The 26,568-nt window shown below is 48.1% G+C and overlaps 1 protein-coding gene across 2 annotated transcripts in view; it reads left to right on the forward strand.

Moving 5' to 3' along the window:
* Positions 1-26,568, forward strand: part of Clybl (citramalyl-CoA lyase) — a 182,893-nt gene that overhangs the window by 86,503 nt on the left and 69,822 nt on the right. For both annotated transcript variants that reach the window (XM_021644469.2, XM_060391655.1), the window contains exon 2: positions 15,799-15,985. In XM_021644469.2, coding sequence (XP_021500144.1) covers positions 15,799-15,985 — 187 coding nt within the window. The remainder of the gene's footprint in view (positions 1-15,798; positions 15,986-26,568) is intronic.

Raw genomic sequence — 26,568 nt, forward strand, 5'->3', positions numbered from 1 at the left:
CTCTGTTTTCATGCACACTAGAAGAGGGAACCGGATCTCACTATAGATGGTTGCGAGCCACCATGTGGGTGCTGGGAACTGAACTCAGGACCTCTGGAAGAGCAGCCGGTCTTGTCAGCCGCTGGGCCTTCTCTCTAGCCCTGTTTTTGTTTTCTTTTTAAAAATGGTTCCTCCAGGCCATCAATCAGATTTCTTGTCTTCCCAGCCCCGAGCCTCATTCGTGTGAAGGCTTTGTGGACAGGGGAGAGGAGAGTGCCTGTGTTCTGGTGTGTGCAGTGCCTGGAGACAGCTTCTGTGTGGGCCTCAGAACTCCAGTTGTAGCATTTGGTGACCAGCGTCTCCATGCTGCGCCAGCCTGAGGAAGCCTCGGGAAATAAAAAGAAAAAGCTACGAGGAGTGAGAATGTAGGTTTGTTCGCTCCAGCAGAGCACAGGCACCAGCTTCACACAGGGCCCGCACACTGTAGGTACCTAAGTATTGTTTGCTAGAAATGATCCTTAAGATAAATGTAATTTCGTTGTTTATCATTAATGTAATTGTGGTTTTAAAGCGGTTTCTGAAATGAAGACTGGAATGGAATAATTTCCTAGGTTTCATACATTTCTGCGATGGTCTGAGAAGCATAAACAGACCTGATCACAGGTGGCCAGAAAGCAGCTTTTCTGGTGGAAGGTGACTTTGGGCATCACTGTCTTACTAAACAACTAATGTTTATACCGGGGAATTCCCCACGTGTAGGAAATAAACAGATAGGTCCCGGAGGTGTGAGCAGCATTTGCAGAGAAAGGGCGAGGTGCTAATTGAGATGAAAGTGGGGGCCCCACCTGGGTTCCTCCCCAGCAGCCACACCGACTCACAGATTTGTTCTCTGGCCCCCAAGGCGGAATTCACAGTCATCACCTCCTCCTCTAAAGCCCCTCCGCTCTGCTCTGCCCTATAAGCCCTGCCCATCCTAGGCTCCAGGGGTGATTGTTTGAGGGCTTGTTAACCCTTTGATGTCCAAAGTACTTTCCTGAGTTGTCATTTTGTTGAGTCAATCAAATACTAATTTTTTAAAAGTCTATATTAAAATGAAAAGCAAGACCGTTTTGAAATTCATCTCTTTTTAGGTAGAGATGTTGTGCACAGATACCAGCTTAGAGCTGATAAAGTTCACAGAGAAGCCTCCATTTGTGTACAGCTGCCTCAGCGGTTCGGCTCTGGTAGCTTTCACTGACCTGGGGACGGCTGGGCTGCGGGACCCATTCTTCCCTTTCCTGTCATCCCTCTAGGCCAAGGCTCAGGGGCCCAGCCACTGTGCAGGGATAGTACTTTCCCGCCCTCCTCTGAGCTCAGAACCCTTGATTCCTCAGTTAGGAATTGTGCTCAAGCCTCTGGTCACCGGAAACCCAGAGCAGAGTCCAGGTGTAGATGTGGCCAGGCGCTGAGCCCGGGGCAGCAGCAGGTGGCGCGGGCTGCAGCCTCCGAGCCAGACTCCTTGAAAGGCTTTCTGTGGATCGTGACGGTTTCCAAGTTTTCCGGGGGCGGCGAGTCCACTGAGCATTGTGCACTGTGAGTTTCAGGCAGTGAAAAATGAGCTTTGTGATAACCGAGAATGAAGTTAAGGAAGAAATTTTTATTGTTAATCAAGGGCTTAATTGCCTTTGGGACATTTTAAATAAGTGCCATGCAGTGCTTACGGAGCAATGCTGCCTAAGAGATGCAAAATTCTTTAATTAAACCATCAAGGGCACTCCCTGATTGAAATATCCCCTTATCGTAACAGTCAGGCCTTCCTGATTCACATACCAGCTCAGCCAGGGATAGAGTAAATGAAGGCTCCTCAGAAGAACAAATCAATTGTGAAAACTGACTGAAGTTATTTCTGGGATAGTTTCCTTACAGCTTCCTTGTATTGATCAAAACACATTTTGTGTGGAGTTTGTGTGTGGAGTTTGTATTTATTTGCCTTAAGTGGTGTTTTAGCTTGTTATATAGAACGTAAGAGTTTCCTGACTGTTTGAGCCGGCTGGTGGCTTGTGCCTTTAATTCCAGCGCTTTAGGAGGCAGAGACAGGCAGAGCTCTGTGAATTCAAGGCCAGCCTGGCCTACAGAACAAGACAAGTTCCAGGACAGCCAAAGCTACACAGAGCTTAAAAACAAAAACAAAACAAAAAAAAGTGACATTTTCTGGGTGATGCGTTAGGTTGCCCCTATAATTAATTAATAAGAAATGCTGAGTCATTCAGACAGTCAACAAGCCTGAGCACAGCACGGCTTCCTGCTGATAACTCAACAGAGCCAAGCTTCACTGGGCTGGGCTGACTCCTTATCGTCTACAGGAAACCAAACAGAAAGCAAGGAAAAGCTTAGACATTCAGAGTTTGACTTCTTGATTACTCATTTTCAGTCTGTGATTGGTTAAAGTTCTTAGCGTGGGGCTAAGTGATTCTATGTGATAAAAACTAAAAGTCAAGACAGGCCCCGGAAAGCAGGAACAGAGGCTGGGCACCTGGCTCCTGGGCTGCCATGCCAGGCGTCCTCTAAGCAGTGGGCCTCATCCGCTACCCGCCATGCACAGAAGTTGTCACGGGAGCTGCTGAGAAAGGTGTCCGCTGCCAAGGCTGATGAAAGCGGGTCAGTCTTAGCGTGGAACCTAATGCGAGGGAAGGAGAAAACCAGCTCCTGAAAGTTGTGCTTGGATCTACACCAGCAGGTGCACACACACAGACACACAGACATCTATACACGCACAGAGAGACAGAGAAACAGACACAGGGGGACGAGACACATAGAAACAGAGACACACACAGACAAACACATTGAGATACAGAGATGCACACACTGAGACACATAGACACAGAGAGACATACATAGAGAGACACACAGAGAGACATATAGGGATGCAGAGAGAGAGACACAGATGCACAGACAGAGGGACAGATTCACAGAGAGAGACAGGGTACTCTTTCTTTTTGAGACAGGATCTTATGTGACCCTGCTGGCCTGGTTTCATTTAATAAGAGAGACATTGTTCTCAGAAAGGTTTACATTTTTTTTGTCTTGTGTCTTTTGAATTGTTCTGTAGCCCAACGTAGCCTTGACTTGGTCTCCAGTGTGCTGGGACGGCAGCCCCCGGTGCCACGGACTGTAGCCCCTCCCCCCATCATGCTCAGTTAAAACCTCAGGTCTGGGACGCGCTACAGCAGAACACAATATCAGTTACTTCTGCTTTTAACACTTGACAACTCAGGATATAAGGGTGAAAAAGTTGTCAGAGAACAGTATGTTTAAAGATGCATGCATGGCAAAGTTTCTATACTTTGTTTCTGGCATTGAAAACATTGAAAGGGGTTGTATTGCTGGGCATGATGGTGCACGCCTGTAATCCTAGGATCTGAGTTCAAGGCCAGCCTGGTCTACAAAGTGAGTCTAGGACAGCCAGGGCTACGCAGAGAAACCCTGTCTCGGAAAATTAAGAAGAAAAGAAGGAAGGAAGGAAGGAAGGAAGGAAGGAAGGAAGGAAGGAAGGAAGGAGAGGAAGGAAGGAAGGAAGGAAGGAAGGAAGGAAGGAAGGAAGGAAGAGCAAGCAGGTCCTTTACTGTGTCACCCTGCCATGTAGCCCAGGCTGGCCTGGAACTCACAGAGACCTATCTACGTCCGCCTGCACAGCACAGGGATGAAAGGCAGGAATCACCGTGCCCACCCTACGTAGGGTGAGACTTTTGAGGGTATACTTTTGTATTCTTTAGTTGGCAGCATCTGTACTGACTTAAATTGCTAGAAAGTTTATATGGAAAATGAAAGTGAGCCTGTGTCTAATGGAAGTGCTGCCGGCCATCTTGAAAGCCATATTTGGATTTGAGTGTGCAATTGACAGCACACCCTCACCTGTTTACACATGCTAGTTTTCAGGCCATAATTACAGTGTCTACTAATTTGTACCTGGAATGGATTTGTTGGGGTCTCTGTGATGCTCAGGACTGAAGCGTCTTGCTGTCAGCAGCTTCCTGGACCCCTCTGCTGAGATCGCCCTTGTGTCTTTGTGGAAAAATCCTGCATTTCCAACAGCACGTAAAGAAAGGCACTGATTTAGCATTTTTCTCTGACATTCTTTTTCTCATTTTTGAAATGTAAGAGAGGAAATGTTGAAGCACAGACACTTATTTCAATTCCTTGTCTTACATCTGTTGAGTTACATTTTAACTTGAAGATACTGGGGTCAAGCATTAAAGCAGAGAATTGCGCCACCCCATCACCATGGTGACTCTCGTTCTCTAAATCCAAATGCTTAAGTACTTCATTTTGTAAAATAACCTGAGTCATTTTGGGGATCTGCGCTCAGCTTTTTAAAAGTGCTTGTCCACATGTGGCTTCTGTGAGGAAGCCAGAGCAAACCAGAAACTTACTCTGTACTTCTTTAATAAGCTTGAATTTCTTATTTTTATTATTGCTTTGTGGACAAGGCTCCACTTTCACATTTTCAACCCTGGAACGCTTCTTCGTGTTCAAGAGGCTCCTAGCATCGTTACACGTTTTGTTTTTCTTTCTTAAGTGCAAAAGTTGAATGCAGACGGGGGATTTAAGTTGGAAAATGGCAATTTTCTTTCTTCTTCCTTTCCTGTGTACTTTGTTCCATTTTGTAGTTGGGGGTTGCTGGTATTTTTTTCCTTTATTTGATTTGTTTTTCTCTTCTCTTTACAGTTCACAATAGAAGAAGGTAGTGGGATTTTTGTTTTGATTTTGATCTTTTTTTTCCTTTGCATATTTTCCTTTTCCAGGGAGAAATGTTTCTGACCAGATTTAAAGCACTTGGTGTTTTGGACCCCTGTAGGGCCGTTTTAAGTATTTGGATCTGTAAAGGGCCTCAGTAATAACTACCTGAATTGCTTTTAATTACACAATATAGCTGCGTCATTTCACTCCACATTCGCTTTGATTGATGCTGCAAGGCAATTGTAACTGTGGATGATGGGCTTGAGGGCCTCTTGAAGTGACTTTAGCTTCTTGCAGGAACAAAGGGACAGAGGGAACACTCCGCTCCTCTCTGCCGGAGAAGCCTTTCTCTTCCCCTGCCAGATAAAGAAACACAATTAACAAACATTATCCCCAGAGGTAAATTGAAATGTACATGCAGACAAGAGGGGCTCTTGACCGCAATTAGACATATATGATCCAAGGTATTCTGGCCATTCATTAGTACTAATTGTTGGAGGAAGACGCTCAGAACAAATGACTAAAACGTAGGCGGATTAAGAGCCATGGTGACAGGGTGCAGGCTCTCAGCTGTGGCCATGATGTACTCTGAGAAGCTGCTCTGTCAGGGGCCTGCTTGGTGGTGCTCTGTGGCGAGCTCTCAGGTGGGTGTTTATAACAAAGATCTGTGGTGTTTATAACAAACAGTGTCTATCTTACTTTCTTAATTAGCGGGAACTACTGTGCAAACGTTGGTATTCGTAATTGAATATCCTTTCCACTCTCCTGGGCCTTTGGGCTGTGGTGGAGTCTGTTGGCTTTGCTGGGAATCTGTCTAAGCTGAGTTTTTTGATTCTTTGCTTTCTTTAAAATGTCAGATGCTAGGGAAGACCATGAGAAAGTTTGCTAGTTTGTACGTCTGACTGATGGACACAGGGATGTGGACAGCCCACGCTGTCCTACAGAGCTCAGGCTGGCTTTGAACTTCCTCAGTGCTGGGATTACAGGCTGAGTACCCAGATGCCTGCCTGGTTTACAAGTAACGTCCACACCCTAGTAGGACAGACACGTTCGTTCACCAGCTCAGACTGCTAGTAGGATCCCCGAGATCTGATGGGCACTGCCTGGGAACGGCTGCCCGAGATGGGTGGCATTCTGCAGGGTTCCTAATGGCTGGGGGACTGGAATATGGGTCAGTCCATGCCGGACTAAATGGAGCTAACCCGCTGGACCTGTGGTCAGAGGAGGATCAATTTGGAGAGGGAGTCGGTCATTGAAAACTCTCCCGTCCGCCTTGACAGTCCAGTTATTGGTCATCAAGTCAGCCGCAGATGATTAGCACTGAAGAATGAAAGTGAGAGGAAGCCTTGGTGGAAAAGAGGAGCTTCCTTAGGCAGGCAGGAGCGGGACCAGCAGCTCCTCCAGTAGATCTTTCAAGCTGTTTGAGGCCTGGGACCGTCGCTGTGTGCTGCTCAAATTTCAACACTAGGAGAAGGGTCTTTGATGCCATGAGAAGCAGCAACAGGCCCGGGGATGCAGCTCAGCGGGTAGAGTGCTTGCCTGTGTGCAGAAAGTCCTGTGATTCATTTGCAGCCTCACTTGAGCCCGGGGTGGTGGCACACCTGTAATCCCAGCACGGGTGGTGGCTCAAGGGGACGAAGAGTTCAAGGTCATCCTCAGTCATATGAGTCTGAGGCCAGCCAAGCTGCAGGAGACTGAAAGGAAAGGAGAAAACCAGCAGAAGCTTTCCAATCTCAGGGGTCGAGCCTCGTCACCCAGCAAAACTTCTGAGGCCACTACCGAGCCACTTAGCCAAGCATTCGCTACTCCAAAGCAGATAAATCATATCAATTTTATAAAATACATTATCACATTATGAACATACTTTCTCTCTCTGTCTCTGTCTGTCTCTCTCCCGCCCTTAAATTGCAGCAGGTTGTAGGCCTTGCATAGACAGAGATGGAGAGGGGTTAGTTCCTGCAGTCCATTAAACACTGAAAACAGAAGTCCATCGTGTTACAAAGAGACCTCTTGCTCACAGCCATGTGCTTTGCTTTAATTCTCATCACACTTAGCTCTGAATAATTATGAAGAAGGAAACAGTCCTAATCTTACTGTGGGCTCCATACAATCAAAGCTGCAGCTTGTGATTCAAGATCACAGCTTGTATTCACAGCTTTTGTGTGTGTGGTGTGGCTCTGGCAATTAGACCCAGGCTGTATTTTTTTTCTTAAGAAATTAGAGTGAAAAAGAAAGAGGGGAGGGAGATCACAATATTAAATCTACAGACCAGAATAGTCAAGGGACTGTGGCCACAAAGACATCAAAATTCAAAACTGTGTCATTTTTGCCTCGTTTTCATTGTGATTAACACTTGAGAGAAATTTTTGAGCAATCTGGAAAGAACAAGAGAGTCCACTAAGCAACACCAGTTTCATGACAGTTATTAAAAAAAAAAGCAGAACCATTTTCTCAAAATTGGAGTGAGGAAAGGTTCTGCCTGATTCCTCTCTATCAAAGAATCCGGGCCTGGGGGCACATTACTTTGAACTTCGGGGAACTGTGACAGGGCTGCTGGTGCTTGCTTGCTGGAGTGCATGCTCAGCATTCGTGAAGACCTGTGTTCCGCCAGCACCACTGTGAGAACAGGGCTCGGTGGCACAAACCTCGACCCCAGGGCAGAGGGATCAGAGGTTCAAGGTCGTCCCCTGGTACTTACTGGGCTGAAGGCCAGCCTGAGCTCTGTGAGTAAAAGCCAGCAACGGCACCTGCAGCGGCATTTGTTGTGAGGTCTACAGTTCCTTCTGACCTCAAACAAAAGTGTGGAAACAGGCTTTCCCACCTCACACTTGCTCATTTACCACTAAAATCCAAAACAACACAGGAAACAGTTCCTTTTGCCATAAAAGCACCCAGTGCTAGTGGAATCTCTTAAGTGGGAAGAGGCTAATGGACATTTATTTTTATTAAAAATGTTTTGCGGGCTGGAGAGATGGCTCAGTGGTTAAGAGCACTGTCTGCTCTTCCAAAGAACCTGGGTTCAAGTCCCAGCACCCGTATGGCAGCTTACAGTTGTCTGTAATGCCAATTCCAACGGATCTGACACCTTCACGCTAATGCACATAAAATACAAATTAAATAAATTATTTAAAAGTGTTTTGCTTTTAACTGCTTTTACACAGATGATATCCCTTGATCTCCACCTCATTTCTGTAGTGGAAAGGTTATTATTCATCAGTGGGTTTGTTTGGATTGGTTGGTTGGAGACGGACTCCCTAGATGCCCTGGCTGGCCTGGTGTTCAGCGTGTGGAGCAGGCTGACCTGCTGTAACCCTCTCCCCTGTATCTCCCGGTTCTGGGATTGCAGGCATGTGCCTCCTGCACATGGATTTCTTTTGCTCCTTATTGTTTAATTTTAACCGTTTGGTCACATAGGGATGAGCGTGCACATGGCTGCGGGATGTAGGAATGGTTTGAGGGGCTGGTTCTCTCCTGTAGGAGTCCAGGGATGGAGCCTACGTCCCCTGGCTTGGCAGCAAGCACCTTGACAATCTGTTTTCCAGTGAGTCGCACTGCGTCGCCCAGGCTGGCCTTACACTCCTCTCCAGGCTCCCGTGATCCCCTGCCTCCCTCCAAGGCAGTGGAGCCGCAGGCGTGCCCGCCACACGGCTAGTGGCTGTATTCGATGCCACAATGGCAACATGGCTCCCATCCCCTCCACTGAGCTGCTTCTCACATGTTTGCTGCCAAATATTGCCTTTTCTGCGTTTGGTTTCACAACTGATCTAGGAGATCCAGCACTGGAGAGTTGAGCTAGGTCTGTTCCCAGGGGTCCTCTGGGGCTGCTTGTGGGAATCTTCCTCTCCTTTGGTGGTTCAGTGTCAGGATCCAAAGCTGTGATGAACTCTGTTGAGACAAGGAAGCCTGGCTGGAAGGTCCTTTAGGCTTCGAATCACAGTTTGTGCCTCAGTTCCCCGCAATGGCTGATCATTTGGTCTCTAGGCAGAGGCCAGGAACACCCTGTGGAGCACTCTCCAGGGAGCACTGGCCATGAGGATGTGACGGAGGCCGTCCTGCAGTCAGTCTCAGCTCAGGCAGGCAGGACCATCTGGTGGCGGGGGGTGGGCAGAGGCAGGGGCGGTGGGGTGATGGGGGGTGGCTCAGCCCTCATGTGGCTGGTGAGGATGTGAGGTTCCCTCATTCTTATCGAGAGAGCCTCTTGATGCAGCACAGTGCTGTGGACGCTGCGTGTGTAGACAGGGCTGGCCTCGAACTCACAGAGTCTACCTGCACTGACTCCCAAGTGCTGGGGAAAAACAAACCCTCCGGATTTCCAATCACATAAAACTCCTGCTCCGTCTCTCACACAGAGAAAGTATAAGGATTAAGGAGAATAAACTAACAGGATAGGCTCTCTTGTCAGCCCCAACACACGCATACACACACACAGACACACATGCACACAGACACAAACACATAGACATACAGAGACACACAAACACACACACGCATGCACACACACAGGAGCACTCCCCTTCCCCCCCCAGCACAGTCCCCTCCAGCACCCATCTTCCTTTCCTCTCACCCTTGTTCTCCTCTTCCTCCCCTACTCCCGCGTGCCCGACCTCAGCCTCCGCACACTGGGCTGCTCTGTCTTTTACTCCTAACCTTTCGTTTACGGCTCTTGTGGACAAGTGTTGCTCTTTAGCCCCCGGGGCCGCCGGGGCCCTGAGTGAGCCGTGCTGCTGCTGTACCAATAGCCCGGGTGTGAGCTGAGTGTCCAAGCGGGGCCACTGTGAGCAGAGCAGATGTGTTCGGCTTCCCTGTTCCCCAACTTGCTGCCCTCTGCAATCCTCACCCTCACCCGGACAGCCGGAGCCTGGTGGGCACACGTGGAGGATGCGGGCAGTGACCGTGCGGCATTTCTGACCGCTAGCTTCCGTGTCTGTGCAGCCATGCTCCTTCCTTAAGAAGGGCGGGCTTATTGTCTGCACGCTAGACCTGGATTTAGATAAGCCTGTGTGTGTGTGTGTGTGTGTGTGTGTGTGTGTGTGTGCGCGCGCGTCCTAGCCAAACAGATTCAGAGCTGTCCTTTGTGAGATATCGTGTTGTCCAGGCACGACTTACACCTTTGGGCTTCATCCTCAGGCACGCTCACCATCGCTGTGATGTCTGTTGTTAGGTGATACCGTTAGCCACACCCAGGGCCTCACTCCTGCTAGACAAATGCTCCTCTGCTAAGCTAAGCTCTGCCCCTCCAGCTCTTGAATTTTCTTATTTTTATGCTAAAATATACAGGACATGAAGCAACCCATTTCTTATTTTTAGTTGTACGGTCCAGCGGTTTGAGAACTTGAGACGTTCAGCTATGGCTGTTACTGATGTCACATCTCCAGAACTTCTCCGTGTTGAGACCCTGCACCCTTTAATCGACAGTCCACTCCTGCCCCCCTTCTGATAACAATAACCACCAATCTTCTGGATCTTGTTTTCCCTTCTACAGTGTGTGTGTTGAGGTGGTTTCACTATGTAGCCCAGGCTGGCCTTGGACTGGTGATTACCTGCCTGGAGTGCTGGGAGCAGAGGCTGGAGCCACCCACCTCTGTCCCTGTGGGGTTGACTTTTCTAGAAACCTTGTCAATGAGGCCCATGAGCCACTCATCCCTTTGTGGAAGCTTAACCTTTGAGATGGTGTTTGTGTGCACACAGACTGCTGGTTCCAGGGTCGCTCACAGGAACTGTCTGTGCCGTCTGCGTCCTTGTCGTCTGAGGAAGCTTCGCTGCAGGCCCCACCCAGGCCAGCTCATGTATGGTGTGCACGCCTGAGCGACACGTATGACCCGGTAAAGACGGATGCTCCTCTGGCTGTTGTGTCTGTCCGTCACTGTACAGACACCTCCTTCCTAGGGCATGCCCGACCAAGGAACCGGCAGGCAGCTCCTGCGTGGTCATGGGTCACCAAGGCCGCCTCAGGGAGGGAGGATGGCCCTCGGGGATGCATGAGTGAACCCCGTGGAGACCTCACAACACAGGCTCTGTGTTCTGCTGTGGCCCTGACGGGAGCTTCTGAGGGGTGCTCTTTGTTTGCGGGGTTCGCATTGGAAATACTTTCTCGGCTTTTCTGAACAGCCACACACCTATCTACAGCGGGTACCAATCTCACGAAGGGCCTCGTCTGCTTGTAGGAGGACGAGTGTGTGGCTCTTCCATCCACGGACCTCCCCCTGGTCTGCGCACTGTTGCCATGGTAACTGAAGCAGTTTTTCAAACTAGGGAAGGAATCTCTGGGGCACTTGGGAACTGAGCAAAGTGAGAACATAAGAGGGGCCTCAATGAGAGATGCTGGCGTCGTCGGTACCTGGTTATTAATAGCTCAGGCCGGGTGGAAATTGGTAGGTGAGTCTTGCTGTCATTCGGAGGGCAGGGAGGACGCACTAGTGGGCTGATTTTCACTCAGCACGCAGATTCCTCAGTGCCTGCGTCCAGGCAGGGCCAGGACTGGGTTCTTTTGTTTTTCCCGAGTGCTAGGAACGGAAGTAGGTCTCATGTCCTAGGCCAGCATTCTACCCCGGGCTGCGGCCTTGTTCTGTGTGGTGTGTGTGAGTGCAAGTGCATGGAGACGTGACAGCACCTCTGGGCGATGTGCTCCGGGTGCTGTCTGTGGCCTTTGAAACAGGCCTGGCTGTCTCAGGATGGCAAGTGCCTATCTCCATGCCTGGCATTTTGACGTGGGTCTGCAGGTTGAACCTAGATTCTCCTGAGTGGGAGACAAGCACATACCAGCCTGAGCTCTCGCCCCAGGCCCCCTCTACCTGGTTTTTGAATTTTGTATTGTTTGAGACAGTGTCTTGTTATGCTGCTCTGGTTACTTGCTATGAAGCATAGCCTTGAACTGTCGGTGGTCCTGCTTTTTCCTCTCAAGAGCTGGGATTATAGGGATTTGAGGCCTGAGCCTTTAATTGTGGTTTAGGGGTGTTTGTCGACCAGAAGCTCTTGTGTCAGGGCAGCTGCTCACACTGGGGAGACCTTGCACTGTTGCCCAGACACCTAGCTGCAGGTCAGACCCTGACAGGAGCTCAGCAAAGGCCCGCAGCCCCAGTCACGCCCCAATGATGTCACATCAGTGTCCAGCATTGGCAGCCCAGAGGTCTACTGCATAAAGGCGGAGCCTCGGCCTTCCTCCAGAAGGAGCTCTAGAATGAGCCAGGGTGGTGCAGAGTTGGGAGTTCCTCAAAGGAACATTTATTTGGCAAGGTGTGGAGGTGTCTGCTTGCTTGTTTGTTTTGGTTTTGGTTTTCCAAGACAGGCTTTCTCTGTGTAGCTCCGGTTGTCCTGAAAATCGCTCTGTAGACCAGGCTGGTCTCAAACTCAAGAGATCCCTCTGACTCCTCCTCCCAAGTGCTGGGATTAAAGGCATACTCTACCACGCCCAGCCCCTGACTTTAGTGATTTTTGGTGTGTTTTACTGTTTTAGACAGGGTATCATGTAGGCCAGGTTAGCCGAGAATGACCTGGAGCCCCTGACTCCCATGCTGGGATCACAGACAGGCACCGCCATCCCTGACTGAATTTGATAAATATTTAAATGCTCCCAGGTAGCTGGTCCTGGGTTCTTAGCTTTCAAGCTCTCCTGCCCCTGGGACCTAGATAAGGGAATAGGTAAGTAGGTAAGGGAAGGAGGAAAGCGGAAAATGAAACCAGGCCAGGAGGGCCTCCCTCTGAAATGTCACCTCTGCAAGGGAAGGAGGAAAGCGGAAAATGAAACCAGGCCAGGAGGGGCCTCCCTCTGAAATGTCACCTCTGCACAGGTCACTCAGTAGAGAGAACTCACCATTTTTTTAGCTCATGCTTTGCATATTGTCTGAATACATTTACACATTGACTGTGAGGAGGCCGTTACTCCAAGTGTGTAAGAGAAAATAGGTGTCATCTGTCTCCTGTTGTATTCATGACAGTGTCAGTGCTGAACACATCTCAAGCACAGGACAGGTTGGGGGCAGCCAGGGAAAGGAAGGAAGAGGACCCAGCAGCCAAAAGGGAGGGGAGACTTGCAGAACCCCTCATCCCTCTGTGGACCGTGAGCTCTGTGCCCGAGGCCCCTAGAAACCTCGGAGTCCACAGCGGAGCTGGAACCCCAGAGCGGCGCATTCCTCCTTCTTCTTCCAGACTTACCCTTTTCCCCCTCAGTCCTCACGGTGCCGGCCTGAGCCTCTGACCTTGCACAGGCCCCTCTGTTGGCTGTCCCTCTGGGGAGGATGGGTGCCCCGGGACCTTTGTAGGCACGGTGTCTGCAGGCCACAGAGGGCTGACCTCTGCAGTGTCCCCAGGACCCGGGCGACGCCCCTGTCCCGGCACCCGGATGTTGGTTCTCGTCCCACTTTCTGGTACACAAAACACTAGGTCAAACGCAAGCGTATTTTACAGGTTAAAACTGGTTGGATTTCAGCAATTTCAAATCATTTGGCATTGTTATCTATCACCTTTTCCTGCCATTCTGACCTTTGAAATGCTTTAGTTTTCAGCCAACTGTAAGAGAAATAAGAAAGAAGTGTGACGTTATTTCTGGTAATTGTTTAACATAAGGGACCTGTGTGGAAGCAGAAAGTCAGAGCTTCAAGGCGCGTGTAGGTATTTCTCGTTGACTATTGACCACGTCAAGACACTAGCACATCTACGTGACATCTTCCTTTAGGCCAGCAGCCAGGAGGCCTGAGAGGTGCCCGGGGGGAAAGGGGCAGTGCTGGACAAGCCTGGCCACCTGAGCCCACCCCCAAAGCTACATAAAGGTAAAAGGAAAGAACTGACTCCTTTGACCTCTACGTGTGCACACGTGCCACCCACACTCACATGTGTATCACACGCACGGATAGTATAAACAGTATAAACTTACACGTAAAGATACCAACTGAAACATTCTTCATTGAACAGTAGGTGTCTCTGTAAATATTTTTCGGCTTTAAACGAGATAAAATTGTCAAGACTACATATTGAAGGTGTTTGCTATGATGTTCTGATATAAATATACATTATGAAATTACATATACACAAATATATTTACCTCACAACTAATTCATAGTGGCCCAGATGATTAGAATCTGCCCTGTCAGTAGAGGAAGTGCATAGAATCTGCCCTCTCAGTAGAGGAAGTGCATAGAATCTGCCCTGTCAGTAGAGGAAGTGCATAGAATCTGCCCTGTCAGTAGAGGAAGTGCATAGAATCTGCCCTGTCAGTAGAGGAAGTGCATAGAATCTGCCCTCTCAGTAGAGGAAGTGCATAGAATCTGCCCTCTCAGTAGAGGAAGTGCATAGAATCTGCCCTCTCAGTAGAGGAAGTGCATAGAATCTGCCCTCTCAGTAGAGGAAGTGCATAGAATCTGCCCTCTCAGTAGAGGAAGTGCCTTGCTGGGACAATCTGCAGGGTTATCTTTCTGTCACTAGGTTGGGCCTGTCAACAATGTCCCATTTCCTTCCCTTTCTTCTACTTCTTCCTCCACAGCTCCCCTGACTCTCAGAGGTGGGCCTTGTGTGTGTGAGGACTGGGGCTCAAGATGTGGTGTCTTCTCCAGTGCCCTCTCTCACCTAGCCTGGAGCTCACACTTTGGCTAGACAGGGGTCCCCAGGGACCTGTCCTGCCCCTGCAGGAGCTGCAGGAAGACAGAGTGCAGATGCTTGTAGGTTAGGCAGTTGGCACTCTGGAATCTGGAATCCGGTTTGTTGTTTTTGTTTCTGTTTGGGGTGTTTTTTAAGCCAGGTCAAATTATGTGCCCCAGAGTGGAGTCAAACTCAAGTTCTCCCTGCCTTGGTCACCCACCACCGCCCCCTTCTTTCGTCTGCTCTGTAGCCATAGACGATCTGGACTGAGCCTTGCTCGCCTCCTAGCTGGTGGGGTTGCGTTGTAAACTGCCCAGCCCCCGCTGTGCATCGCTGGGAACTGGCCTTGGGCTTTGTGCATATGCTGTAGTGCTGGAGCAGGGAGCCACCTCTGTAAGGCGGTTCTGCCTCTGGAACACAGGATTACAGGCGGGAGCTGCAAAGTCTGGAGCCCGCTGAGGCTTCTCATGCAGCTTGATGGCAAGAGTACTTACTTGGGGTCACTTGGCGTTTACTGTCCCGTTTCTCATTATGTCTTAGCTGTGTGCGTGTTGGGAATGGTATGCACACTGCCTGACGGACACAGGGTAGACCAGGGTTGCCCATGATCTGTGTTCTGCTCACTGCTGGGCCGCTGGGAGCAAGGAGGCTGCTGCTACAGTGGAAGTGTAGGCCCAGCACTGGGAGGGTGAAGCGGAAGCCCTGGCGCTCAGCTCATTTGGGCTCTAGAACAAATTCCCATCAGGAAAACAAAACCCAACTACAACAACAAGAAACCTAAGACATACTAGTCGTCTTAGCATCGTGTTATGGTGGGGCTGTCTCGGATTTTTACAGATGGCTCTTACTGATCTGGCTTTGCTCTTGTGCAGGGTCATATTCTCCTATTTCTTTGCATGGCTTCTTTGATGTTGAAAATTGAGTATTTAAATCCAAACATGTAGTAAGTATGTGAATCAGTCTCCAAGATTTGCCCTTAGTTTGAGTCCAGCCCAGACACCATCCTAATAAGCCAAGGTTATGTATCAAGACCCATCTCAAAAAGGCAAAAAATAGGTAGTGGCTTACACCTTTCATCTCAGCACTTGGGAGGTAGAGGCAGGCAGATCTTTGTGACTTCAAAGCCAGCCTGGTCTACCCAGTAAGTTCAAGTAGATCCAGAGCTACATAGTGAGACCTTGTCTTTCAAACGAACAAGCAAGCAAGCAAACAAAGAAACAAATCAAAATAGGGCGAGAGAAATCGCCCAGTGCCTGAGAGTGCCGAGGCCTGTGTCCAGCACCTAGCATCAACCCTGGTGGCTCATGGCCCCCTGTAACTTCAGCCCCAGGGGCTCATAGCCCTTCTGGCCTCTTCAGGCACCTGGCTACTTACATGCACGTATGTGCCCTCCCTGCACCATATGCATGTAATTTAAAAATTTTAAACTAGTTTTAAAAAGTCAAAATGAGTGAATGAATAGGTAGAGAATTTGGTCACAACTTTATAAAGGCAGAATCTCCTTTGGACTAACCACAGCTACTTCCCTTGCAGGAGGGCATCCCTGGCGGCCAGTGTCTGCAGGCCTGGGCTCAGCTCCTTGGCCAGTCACAAGTGCGTGCCCCGCAGGGCAGTGCTGTACGTGCCTGGGAACGAGGAGAAGAAGATAAGGAAGATCCCATCCTTGAACGTAGACTGTGCAGTGCTGGACTGCGAGGACGGGGTGGCCGGAAACAAGAAGGTAACAGTATCTGCCTGCGGGCTGGGCTGGGCTGGAAACAAGAAGGTAACAGTATCTGCCTGCGGGCTGGGCTGGGCTGGAAACAAGAAGGTAACAGTATCGGCCTGCTGTTCAGAGCCCTGGGCTGAGCTGGGCCGCTCTGGAGCTAGCGTTGAGCACTGTTGGAAAGTATCTGTTGTCCTCAGCCTTTGCTTAGTGATTTGGGATTCAGAATTTTGTATCAGTTCTGCCTCTCTCTGAGGGTTAGTGATTTGGGATTTAGAATTTTGTATCAGTTCTACCTCTTGGTGTTATGTGTCTTCTCTGAAAGGGGGGATGCATTCCATCAAAATCTATCTTAAAACCATGGTATTCTGTGGCTGTGATTGGTGTGCATATAAATAAAGAACTGATCAGTTTTGCTTTGCATTATTGGTTAGCTTAAGTAAATGAGTTAGACGGTTCTAAATTCATGGCAAAAGATTTCCAAGCCAACTGAAATACAATGAAGGGATTTATTTTTCTTCTTTTTTATTAAAACTTTTTTGAGACAGTATTTCTCTGTGTAGCCTTAGCTGTTCTGAAACTCACTGTATAGACCAGGCTGTTCTCAAACTCAGAGATCCACCTGCCTCTGCCTCCACAGGCCAGGCACAGAAGTTTCTTATCTGGTAGCTGTACAGTAGACACTTTGGTTTCACTTTGCTTTGATTAACTTTATTTTTAAAGGTTTTAATTTTTATTATTTTATTTATTGTTTGTTTACTTGCTTACTTTGGTTTTTGGTTTTTGGAGACATGGTTTCTCTGTGTAACAAGCCCGGACTGTCCAGGACTTGCTTTGTAGACCGGGCTGTCCTTGAACTCACAGAGATCTCCTGCCTCAACATCCTGAGGGCTGAGATTAAAGGTTTTTGATTGGTTTGGTTTGGGGTTTTATGTTTTTTGAGACAGGGTATCTCTGTGTAGCCTTGGTGTCCTAGAACCCTCTTTGTAGACCAGGCTGGCCTGGAACTCACAGAGATCCACCTGCCTCTGCCTCCTGAGTGCTGGGGTTAAAGGTGTTTACTACACTGCCTGGCTTATTTTCAAGCTTTTAAGCAATGAACACACATTTGTTTGATAATTAGGTGAAATATGTAAATCTGTATAATAATAATTTATGTATGCATGCAAATGCTTTGGTTAAAAACATGCTTCCTCCAACCTTTGTTTACCCATTGGGTCCCTAGGCCATCTGGATTCCTGCTGTCTGGGTAGTGCTTGCTCTATGGGATCAGAATGAGCCTGTCTGAACTGTACAGTTTCCAGATTAATTACTTTCCTTGGAGATTCTAGCAAACAAATATTTGGCTTAATTAAAAAAAAAAAACAGTTCACTTTCCATATTTTTGTAATGATAAAACCCAGATCTCCCAAATATTTGGAAAAAGATTAGAATAAACGTCTTTGTTGTATAATTAATACAATTAATCTTCTTTCTCCTAGAGAGTGAAAGCAAATAGACCTTTTTTAGACACTGTGATTTGGTTCCAGTGTGCCCATTCCCAGACTCATGTAGTGTACTCTAAGATTAGGTACTAAGTTGTAATTCCTGTGTAACTCGGCCACGCACCTTGCTTCTTCCCCTCAGTGTGGGGATGACAAAATCTGCTTTTGTTAGGGATGGGGATCATGAGGGGGAAAAGCTGATAAAGGGCCTGCAAGTAGCTTCATCTCCTGCAGGGAAGGGGTCAGGTAAAGCCTGTAGCCATTTCAAGAGCTGGGCTACAGCAAGTCCATGGAAGCCTGGAGAAAGTTCTCCTGAGGCTGTCCTCTGAGGCCCACCTGAGGATCTTCTCTGTCCCTCTCGTGAGAATATGACTCCTTCCTGCCACACAGCTTGACTGTGTATCTGTGTCCTCAGCCCTTCTTACCGGGTGTCAGCAGTTGAGCTGGTTAGGATCCTGAGCAGGTGAGCAAGCTATGTCTTGAGTGAGTGTGCATCTGCCTTTTTGTTGGGGAGGGGGTGTGTTGAAACAGGGTCTCACTGTGTATCTCTGGCTGTCCTGGGGGGGGCCTCAACTCACAGAGATCCACCTAACTCCGCCTCTGGAGTGCTGGGATTAGAGGGGTTCGCAATAAACACAGCTGTGTGCTTTTGCACCTGTGCACACACGCATGTGGATACTACGGGTCCTCAGGACCTCTTCTCCTTATTTTGTGATATTTTACTGGCTGGTAGGTTAGGTCAGCCTGGCTGGCCAGTGGCTCTCAGGGATCTACCTCTCTCTGCCTCCTCAGTGCTGAGATCACAGACCTGCTACCACACTTGGCTTTTTACAGGGTCCTGGAGTTTGAAGCCAGGTCCTCATTCTTTTTTCTTTTTTTAAGATTTATTTATACAGCATTCTGCCTGCACACCAGCTCTTACTATAGATGGTTGTGAGCCACCATGTGGTTTCTGGGAATTGAACTCAGGACCTCTGGAAGAGCAGTGAGTGCTCTTAACCTCTGAGCCGTCTCTTCAGCCCCCATGTCCTCCTTCTTGTGGATGACTGAGATACTGCGGGTGTGTAAGGGACCTCAGAGTGGGTTCAAGGCACCCCAAGACCAAGCACAAAGGAGATTTATTTGTCCCAGAGGGACAGAGGGCAGGGAACAAGGGACAAAGGCAGGCCATAGAGGAAGAGGGAGAAGGGGGATGGGATCAAGAAAGAGGGGAGACAATGGGAAAGGGGATTTGTCCCAGGAAGTTGGGGGGCCACAAAGGACTGCCTCTGGATAGAGAGGAGATAGACTTGGCCCATAGCAAAAGGCAGCTTATGAACAGAAGGGAGAACCCTGAGCATGGCGAAGGCATTTTGTTTTGATGTTTTGTTTGTTTTAAAAGATTTCTTTATTGTATGTGCCCTGGTGTTCTGCCTGCATGGCCGTTGGAGAGCGCCAGGTCCTCTGGACCTGGAGTTACAGGCAGCTGTGAGTGCTTGGAATTGAGCTCTGGACCTGTGAGTTACAGGCAGCTGTGGGTGCTTGGAATTGAGCTCAGGTCCTCTGGACCTGGAGTTACAGACAGCTGTGAGCCGCCATGTGGGTGCTGGGAATTGAGCTCAGGTCCTCTGGAAGAGCAACCATACTGTTCGCTGCTGAGCCATCACTCCAGCCCCTTAATTGGGCCTATTAATTAGGTGAGCCAAATCGAACCTTTGATTGCTAGACTTCAATACTGTGATAGCTGGACCTTGGTGGTCAGCCTCAGGAGGAGGAAGTGGCCAATAAGGAAACAGACCTGGGTGGCCAGCTTTAGGAATGGAATCTAAAAGTTTTTAGCAAGGCGCGGGAGGTGGGGGGTCGCCTGCACAGGCAGGCCTGCTGTGCTCACACTGGCCAGGGCCCCTTCATGGTATTAGGGTTCTCAGTTTTCTCATTACAGCTGAATAGTGCAGTAATTGCTAACCATACTTTTCCACATGCTGTGTTGGAGTCAGTCAAATTCCCTTTAACAACCCTCAGGAAGTCCCAGTAAGTTAGTATAGAACTGTAAGAAGGGGGCTTGGATTTATTTGTTAAGATGTCTTTCTAGATATGAGGTTAGAGCGGTGATCTTGACAGACTGTAGAACAGCTTGGAGGTAAGCCTGGGCATGCCTGTGGAGGGCCATCTTGATTGAGCTTACCTGCTGTTGGCATAGCTGACTGGGCTCTTGGACCTTGTAAAGTAGAGGGAATCCCTGCAGCTGGAGAGAAAGCTCAGCAGTTAAGAGCACTGGCTGCTCTTCCAGAGGACCTGAGTTCAATTCCCAGCACCCACATGGCAGCTCACAACCATCTGTACTGGAATCTCATGCCCTCTTCTGGCATGCAGGTTTACATGCAGATAGAACACTCAATCATTAAATGAATAAATAAATCTAAAAAGAAAAGTAACTTAAAAAAAAAGTGGAGGGAGTGAGCCGAGCATCAGTTCCCTTTCTGCAGGTGCTGTCGTGTGCCAGCCAGTTTAAGGTCCTGACGCTTTGATTCCCCACGATGATGGAGCGCATCTTGAACTTCCTTCCTAATTGCTTGTCAGACTACTTTAACCGACCCAGGAAAATAAGAAAACAAACAAACAAACAAACAAAAAAACCATAAAAGGGTTTTAATTTCATCTCATACACTGTGCTTCATAGTGAGCATCTCAAGGCTTTTTTTTGGATTTTGTTTTCATCATCTGTCACTCACGTCATCTAAGCATCTGACAAGCGTGCATATGAAAATCTAACAAGTTTGATAGTAACTGTTGAAGAGTCTGGAGCCAAGTGCTGTGGAAGACATCCTTGAGAACTTCTGTTTGAGTTTATTTAACAAATATTTTAATGGTGGTGACAAAATACCAGACACTGTCAATTACACGACAGCTCAGAGAGGCACTACAATCATACTCTTTTTGCAAATAGGGAAATTGAGGCATCCTGAGGTTACGCTCATGATTTATCCTGGGAATATGACTATTCAGTCATCTGAAGCCAAAAATCCAGTGTCTTCATGAAGTTATTGAATTCTGTCACATTCGTTTTCAGAATGAAGGTACGTTCCTGATGGGCCCAGACACACACCCATGTTTACTAAGGGCTCTCCACAAAGTCGTCCCAAAACCTTTGTTTTTGTTTAGTTAACAGTGCTGGGATCAAGTCCACAACTTCATGCCTGCAAGGCAAGCCTTTGACCAACTGTTTTGTTTTTCTCCATCTTCCTTCTTCCCTTCCTCTCTCCTCCTCCTCCCCCTTTCTTTTTAAGGTAAACAACCAAAATTTATTTAGCAGTAAAGTGACTGACTGGTGTTTCTCTGTTTCCCTTTTGTAGGTCTGGGGATGAACTCAGGGGTCCCTCATGCTGGGCAAGTGAGCTACTCCTGAGCTGATAGCCCAGCCAACACATACCTTCTTAAAATCTTATTTAGGTATTTGTTTAGACAGGATCTCACTAGGTAACTGTCCTAGAACTCTCTATGTAGACCAGGCTGTTCTTGAACTTCCTGATATCTACCTGCCTTTGCTTCCCAACTGCTGGGATTAAAGACATACAGCAATATACCTGGAACATTTACCATTTGAAGCCAGTTAGTTCTTGGGCTGGACAGAGGCTCAGTGAGTGGCTCAGTGGTTAAGAACACTTGTTCAATTTCAGTTGCTAGCATCCACAGGGTGGCTCCCAGCTACCTGGATTCCAGTTTTAGGAAATCACCCCCGTAGGCCCCTGCATGTTCGTGGCACACATAAACTTACACAGGTTCACATGTGTACACGTAAATGATAAAAATGTTAAATAGAGGAATTAATTCTAGAGTTCTTCTATAATGCTTTTCATTGCCAGCCAGATGGAAGACCCTTCCCCATCGTAAACATATGGCTTCTGTTTCACTGCTCCTTCTCCCGTGCACATGTACTCACAGACACACTCACACACACACACACAGTACAGCTCTCACACTCATCCACACTACCATACACACTCTCTCTGTCCCTGTCTTCTCTCCCTCTCTCTCCCACACTATCTACATACACAGGTCCATTTGACTGGGATTTAGAATCTTGAGCATTAGCAGTTTTGTGGGAATAAATGAGAGTGGTTAGGTGTGTTCTCCCCACAGGGAAAAAGCAGGAAGATGTGCAGTGAGTGATTAAATGCTCACAGGGCACAGGGGGGCAAACCCCTCTTCAATAGGGGTGTGGATTAGGATGGAAAGGTCCACTCCCAGGTGCCTTGCATCTATTAAAAGACTTAAGAGCTTGGAAGATTTCTTCAATAGCAATTGGGGCATCCAGGAGCCTTTTCAGAACAGTATGGAAAGCTGAACTGTGCTTGGGAACGCGGCAAGGTCTTTTTGATCCTTAAAGGTTCTGAAATAAAAACCTATGCAGGATTTTATGCAAGCAGTAAAGTGTTTCCAGTCATTTAATAATCCCTTCATACCTTATCCCTGACAAATAAATAGCCTTATCCCTGACTAATAATTGTGGGAAAACAAAACTAAACAACCCTCTTCCTCTTCTCATTGTTTTGTTCTTTAGTCCTGGTGTCCTCTTAGTGGAAAGCCGCCATACTTGGAGGTCTCTATTTAATGAGCTCCACAAAGTCTCTTCATAAAGAGATGAAACCTTTAAATCATCAGTTATTTCTTCTCCTACAATTCCTAGGAATCCAATTAAGACAGGTGATGACCCATAATGTGATGTTTCTAACTTCTGAAAAACCAGGCTGGCCAATGAAATGTACCTCTGAGTTTCGGCTTTACATTAAGGTTAAAAAGGGGCTGGCAGTATGGCTCAGTCTGCAAGGCGGTTTCTAAAAGTAAGCAGACTTGAGTTCCACTTCAGGTCCCACGTTAGAAGGAGGAGGAAGAACAAGAGGAAGAGGAGGAGCAGGAGGAGGAAGAGTAGGAGGAGTAGGTGCAGGAGGAGCAGCAGGAGGAGGGGCAGGAGGAAGAGGGGGGCAAGAGGAGGAGAGGAGCAGGTGCAGGAGCAGGAGGGGAGCAGGAGGAAGAGCAAGAGAAAGAGGAGGAAGCGGAGGAGGAGGGGAGCAGGAGGAGCAGGAGGAGGAGGAGAGGAGCAGGAGGAGAGGAGATGTAGAGGTAGCAGCTGCTAAGCAGGGGTGCCTGTACTGGGGAGGCAGACAGGAGGGTGCCTGGGCCTGCTGGCCAGACCCTTGAGCCCTAGAGCAGTGTTCTCAGCCTTCCTAATTCTGCAACCTTTCAATCGAGCTCCAACTGTAAACTTTCTGTTTCTTTTTGTTTTGCTTTTTCAAGACAGGGTTTCCGTAGTTGTCCTGGACCAGCTTTGAGCTCACAGAGATCTGCCTGCCTCTGCCTCTGGAGCTGTGGGACTAAAGGCACCCACCATGGCTACCATAACTTATTTTTGTTGCTACGTTGTAGCAATAATTTTGCTACTGTTCTGAAATGTAATGCAAATATCTGTGTTTTCTGATGTTCTTAGATGACCCCTACTGGGGATCATGAGCCACAGGTTGAGAACCACTGCTTTGGAGCTAGCCCTTATCTCAAAACCTAAGGTGGAAAGAGACTGAGAAAGATACCCAGGATCAGTCTATGGCCTTCACGTACATGCACACACACTCACATTCACACACGCTTTCACTCATAGATACTCACCCACACTACATTAATTAAAAATAATTTCCTTTCCTTTAAATTTTTTTTATCTTTTTTTTTTTTTCCAGAGCTGAGGACCGAACCCAGGGCCTTGCACTTGCTAGGCAAGCGCTCTACCACTGAGCTAAATCCCCAACCCCTTAAATTTTTTTTAAACCATGAGACAAGAACATGATTTTCACAAAACAGGTCCAAGATATGTATTAACTTTTATTTAATTAATTTTTTAAAAATGTATAGGTCTTTTGCCTGCATATATGTCTGTACATCACTTGTGTTCCTGGTGCCCGTGGAGGCCAGAAGAGGGTGCTGGAGCCGTTAGCTCTAGAGTTCCAGCTGGTTGTGAGCCGCCATGTTGCTGCTGGGAACCAATCCTGCCGCCTCTAGAAGAGCAATAAATGCTCTTAGCTGATGAACCATCTCCCCAGTCCCATGGCTTTATTTTCATTCTACACTGTTATACATAATACTGTGTGAGGAAGATGGTTTCTTTGGTAAAAGAAAAGTTAAGAATTAACCCAAAGGAAGCCTTTGTATTAAAGAACTGCCCTGCTGTCTCCTTCAAATGCATTTTTCCCTGCATCCAGTCGTGTGTTGGAATTGTGCTTGGGTTCAGTGGTCGGAACCTACCTTCCAGAAGTTGGTAACTAGTATGGAGCCTCCCAACCAGTTCTGGTCAGAGAAAGTAACAAGTTCTTGGATGAGTTATTAATTAGGTACAATGAACATTCCAGAATGACCTCTCTAGGCATGTATCAGCAGAAACTTTTAAGGAGAAGGATGAGCCAGAGAGCTGACCCGATATGAGAGTGGGCTTCTTAAAGACACCTCAGATTTCTCCATCAATAATAATTTCTTGGAGTCATCCACTACCTGGTAGAGATAAGTGGGGCTGCGCACCTTTCGCTTCAGCACTTGGGAAGCAGAGGCTGGTGGATCTCTTTAAGTTCAAGGCCAGCCTGTTCTACAGAGCCAGTTCCGGGGCAGCCACAGCTATACAAAGAGGAAAGCTGTCTCAGAAGCCCCACCCACTCACACAGAAATGAAGATGCAAAGCTGGCTCGGGATAGCAATAGACTTCTTGTCGGTCATTTCACCTCTCTGGTCCCCTTTGCGGTAATGGGGCCCTGCTGGGAATGGGTGTGCTGTCAAGAGCACCTCTTTTTCAGTCCAGTGCATAGCTAGATGCATCAGGGGCTGTAAAGAAGAACCAGGGCCAATGAATAAGGAAATCTTTGCCGCTAAGCAAAGGGAGGCTGAGGCAGATGCAAAGGCCCAGATTTGGAGTTAGTTTGTGTGGCTTTGGGGTTAGTCATCCATCTTCAACTCTGACACTCAGGAAGGTCCAAGCATCACCCTGTCCCCTTTCTGGGGTCAGCAGGAGATATTGGTCCCTTTGCCCAGGCCCAAGCTCAAGGTAGTTTCTGGGCGTCCCTTGGAGCTCTGGAGCTGACCTTGGTGCTGACAGTTGTCTGAGGCTGACTCTAGAGAGCCAGCAAGGGCTTCTGTTTGCTAACACAGTCTGTAAGTGTGGGTGGATTACTTCCCCTCCTTCTCTGGCAGCTCAAATTCTCAGTGACGGACAATACAGAGAGGGGAGCAGACTGTTCCGGGTAACAGCTGATGAGTGCCCAGGCAGGCCCAACTCCAAACTCCAGTGTCCCAATACAGAGAGCCAGTGTCTCCCTTCTCAGGGAGCCAGGATGGTTGCTGCGGACTGAGGAGGAAAACAATGGTTGGTCAGGGCTGAAGATGTGGGTCCATTAGGAAACTGCTTTTTCTTTTTTTTACATACTTGACGCTTGCCCTGCATAAAACCATGCAGGCGGTACATGCGTGTCATTCCATCACTTAGGAATCCTGTGTTCTCCTTGGACACACTACTGAAGATGGAGTTAGAGACCATCGTTGGGCTAGTCTCAAAATAAACAAACAAACAAAACTTGGGTAAGCTGCCATCCAGCGACCCCATGAATGGATAGAAAGGCTGTTCAGTGTCTACTTGCCCGCCAGACTCTTGGCTTTGTAAAGACAATTCCCTTCTGTTCCTGAAACTTACCAGAGTGTCTCATGCTAGAAGTTCCGCAGCAGATATCTGACGAGTAAATCAGTTCTGTGTGATCGGTGCATTGTCATCATTATTCTATATGGGCTAATTCAGCCCTAACAGCGCATTGTCTTGTGGAGACCATCAGGTCTCGGGTATATTGTGCATTTTCACGCCCAGTTAGCAGTTCACATGTGTTCAAATGCATGTTGTTTGTTTATTCTTGAGACAGAGTTTCATCATGTGACAGTGGGACTCACTTTGTAGATCAGGCTGGCCTTGAACCTACAGAGATCCTCTGCCTCTGAGTGCTGATTGAAGGAGCATAACCATGCCTGACATATCTTTATTTCTTACAAATGCATCTATAAAGACCAAATGAAAGAGAACTGGAGCGGTGGTTTGGACTGTCCAAAGGCCTGAACGAGCGTCAGACTGGATTTTTGTGCTGTTAGACTTAGGGTCTTGTGTGGATTTTAGATTTGAGGAGACACGTTCCGTGGTAACCGAGCACACGGCAGCCCGTAGACCACATTCCAGAGAAAGCTCCCACTTTGGGGTTGGGTATACTGTCCCTTTGCTGTTTGATTTTAGCCTAGTTGGTGTCCTGGGCGTGAAGGAGGCCCGCATGTCTGCCGTCTCACTCACAACACTCCACAGCTGAGCTCTTGGAGGCCCAAGCCTATTTTGACAGCTCTCCTTAGTCCACGCATCACCAGGCTCCGTCCCTGCCAACATGTCTCACATGGATTTGTGGACATGTGTAGCATGCCTGTGCGACTTGCAAACACCCATACATTAGTCCAATAATAATTGGGTTTCTGTACAACTGGAACCCGGTACTATGAAGCTGCCAGCATTTCCTCTTGGCCACCAGTATGAGGCAGGAAAATTATAGTCTAACTGTCTTCCTATTTATTGATAAACAAAGTGGCCTGCCCAGCAATGGAGCCTGATTAGCAGTTTGCACCCTGTCTGAAAGGGTAAACAGAGCCCTACTGTTTTCTGTGTTTGACTGCAATTTGCATCTTTAAAGAGGTTGGGCTCCCTGAGATCCCTGTTCGACGCCCCAGTGCTGGGTCCTCTCTGATAGTGAGGTGCAGTCCTTATTTCAGCCTCCTTCATCTTGAGCGGGCCTTTGCCAGCATCTCCCTTCTCCATCTGTCTTGTCATGAACTCCCCACAGTCACCTGTCTGAAGGGGGCGGGGAGGAAGGGCAGAACGGAGAGGAAACACGTTTGTTTCATTGTACCCAAATTTGACATTCCTGTGAGGCATGTCATGCCCACTGCATGTAAAAGAGACCAGCAGACAAAAGGGAACCTGGTAACCCCCTTCTTCACCCTCAGGCCTTCCTCCTCCCTCTTCTTTACCCACTCACCAGAAAGTGGCCTCCCCCTCCATTTTGTAAAGTACACAATATTAGT

The sequence above is a fragment of the Meriones unguiculatus genome, chromosome 9, assembly GCF_030254825.1.
Source record: "Meriones unguiculatus strain TT.TT164.6M chromosome 9, Bangor_MerUng_6.1, whole genome shotgun sequence".
NCBI classification, from domain to species: domain Eukaryota; kingdom Metazoa; phylum Chordata; class Mammalia; order Rodentia; family Muridae; genus Meriones; species Meriones unguiculatus.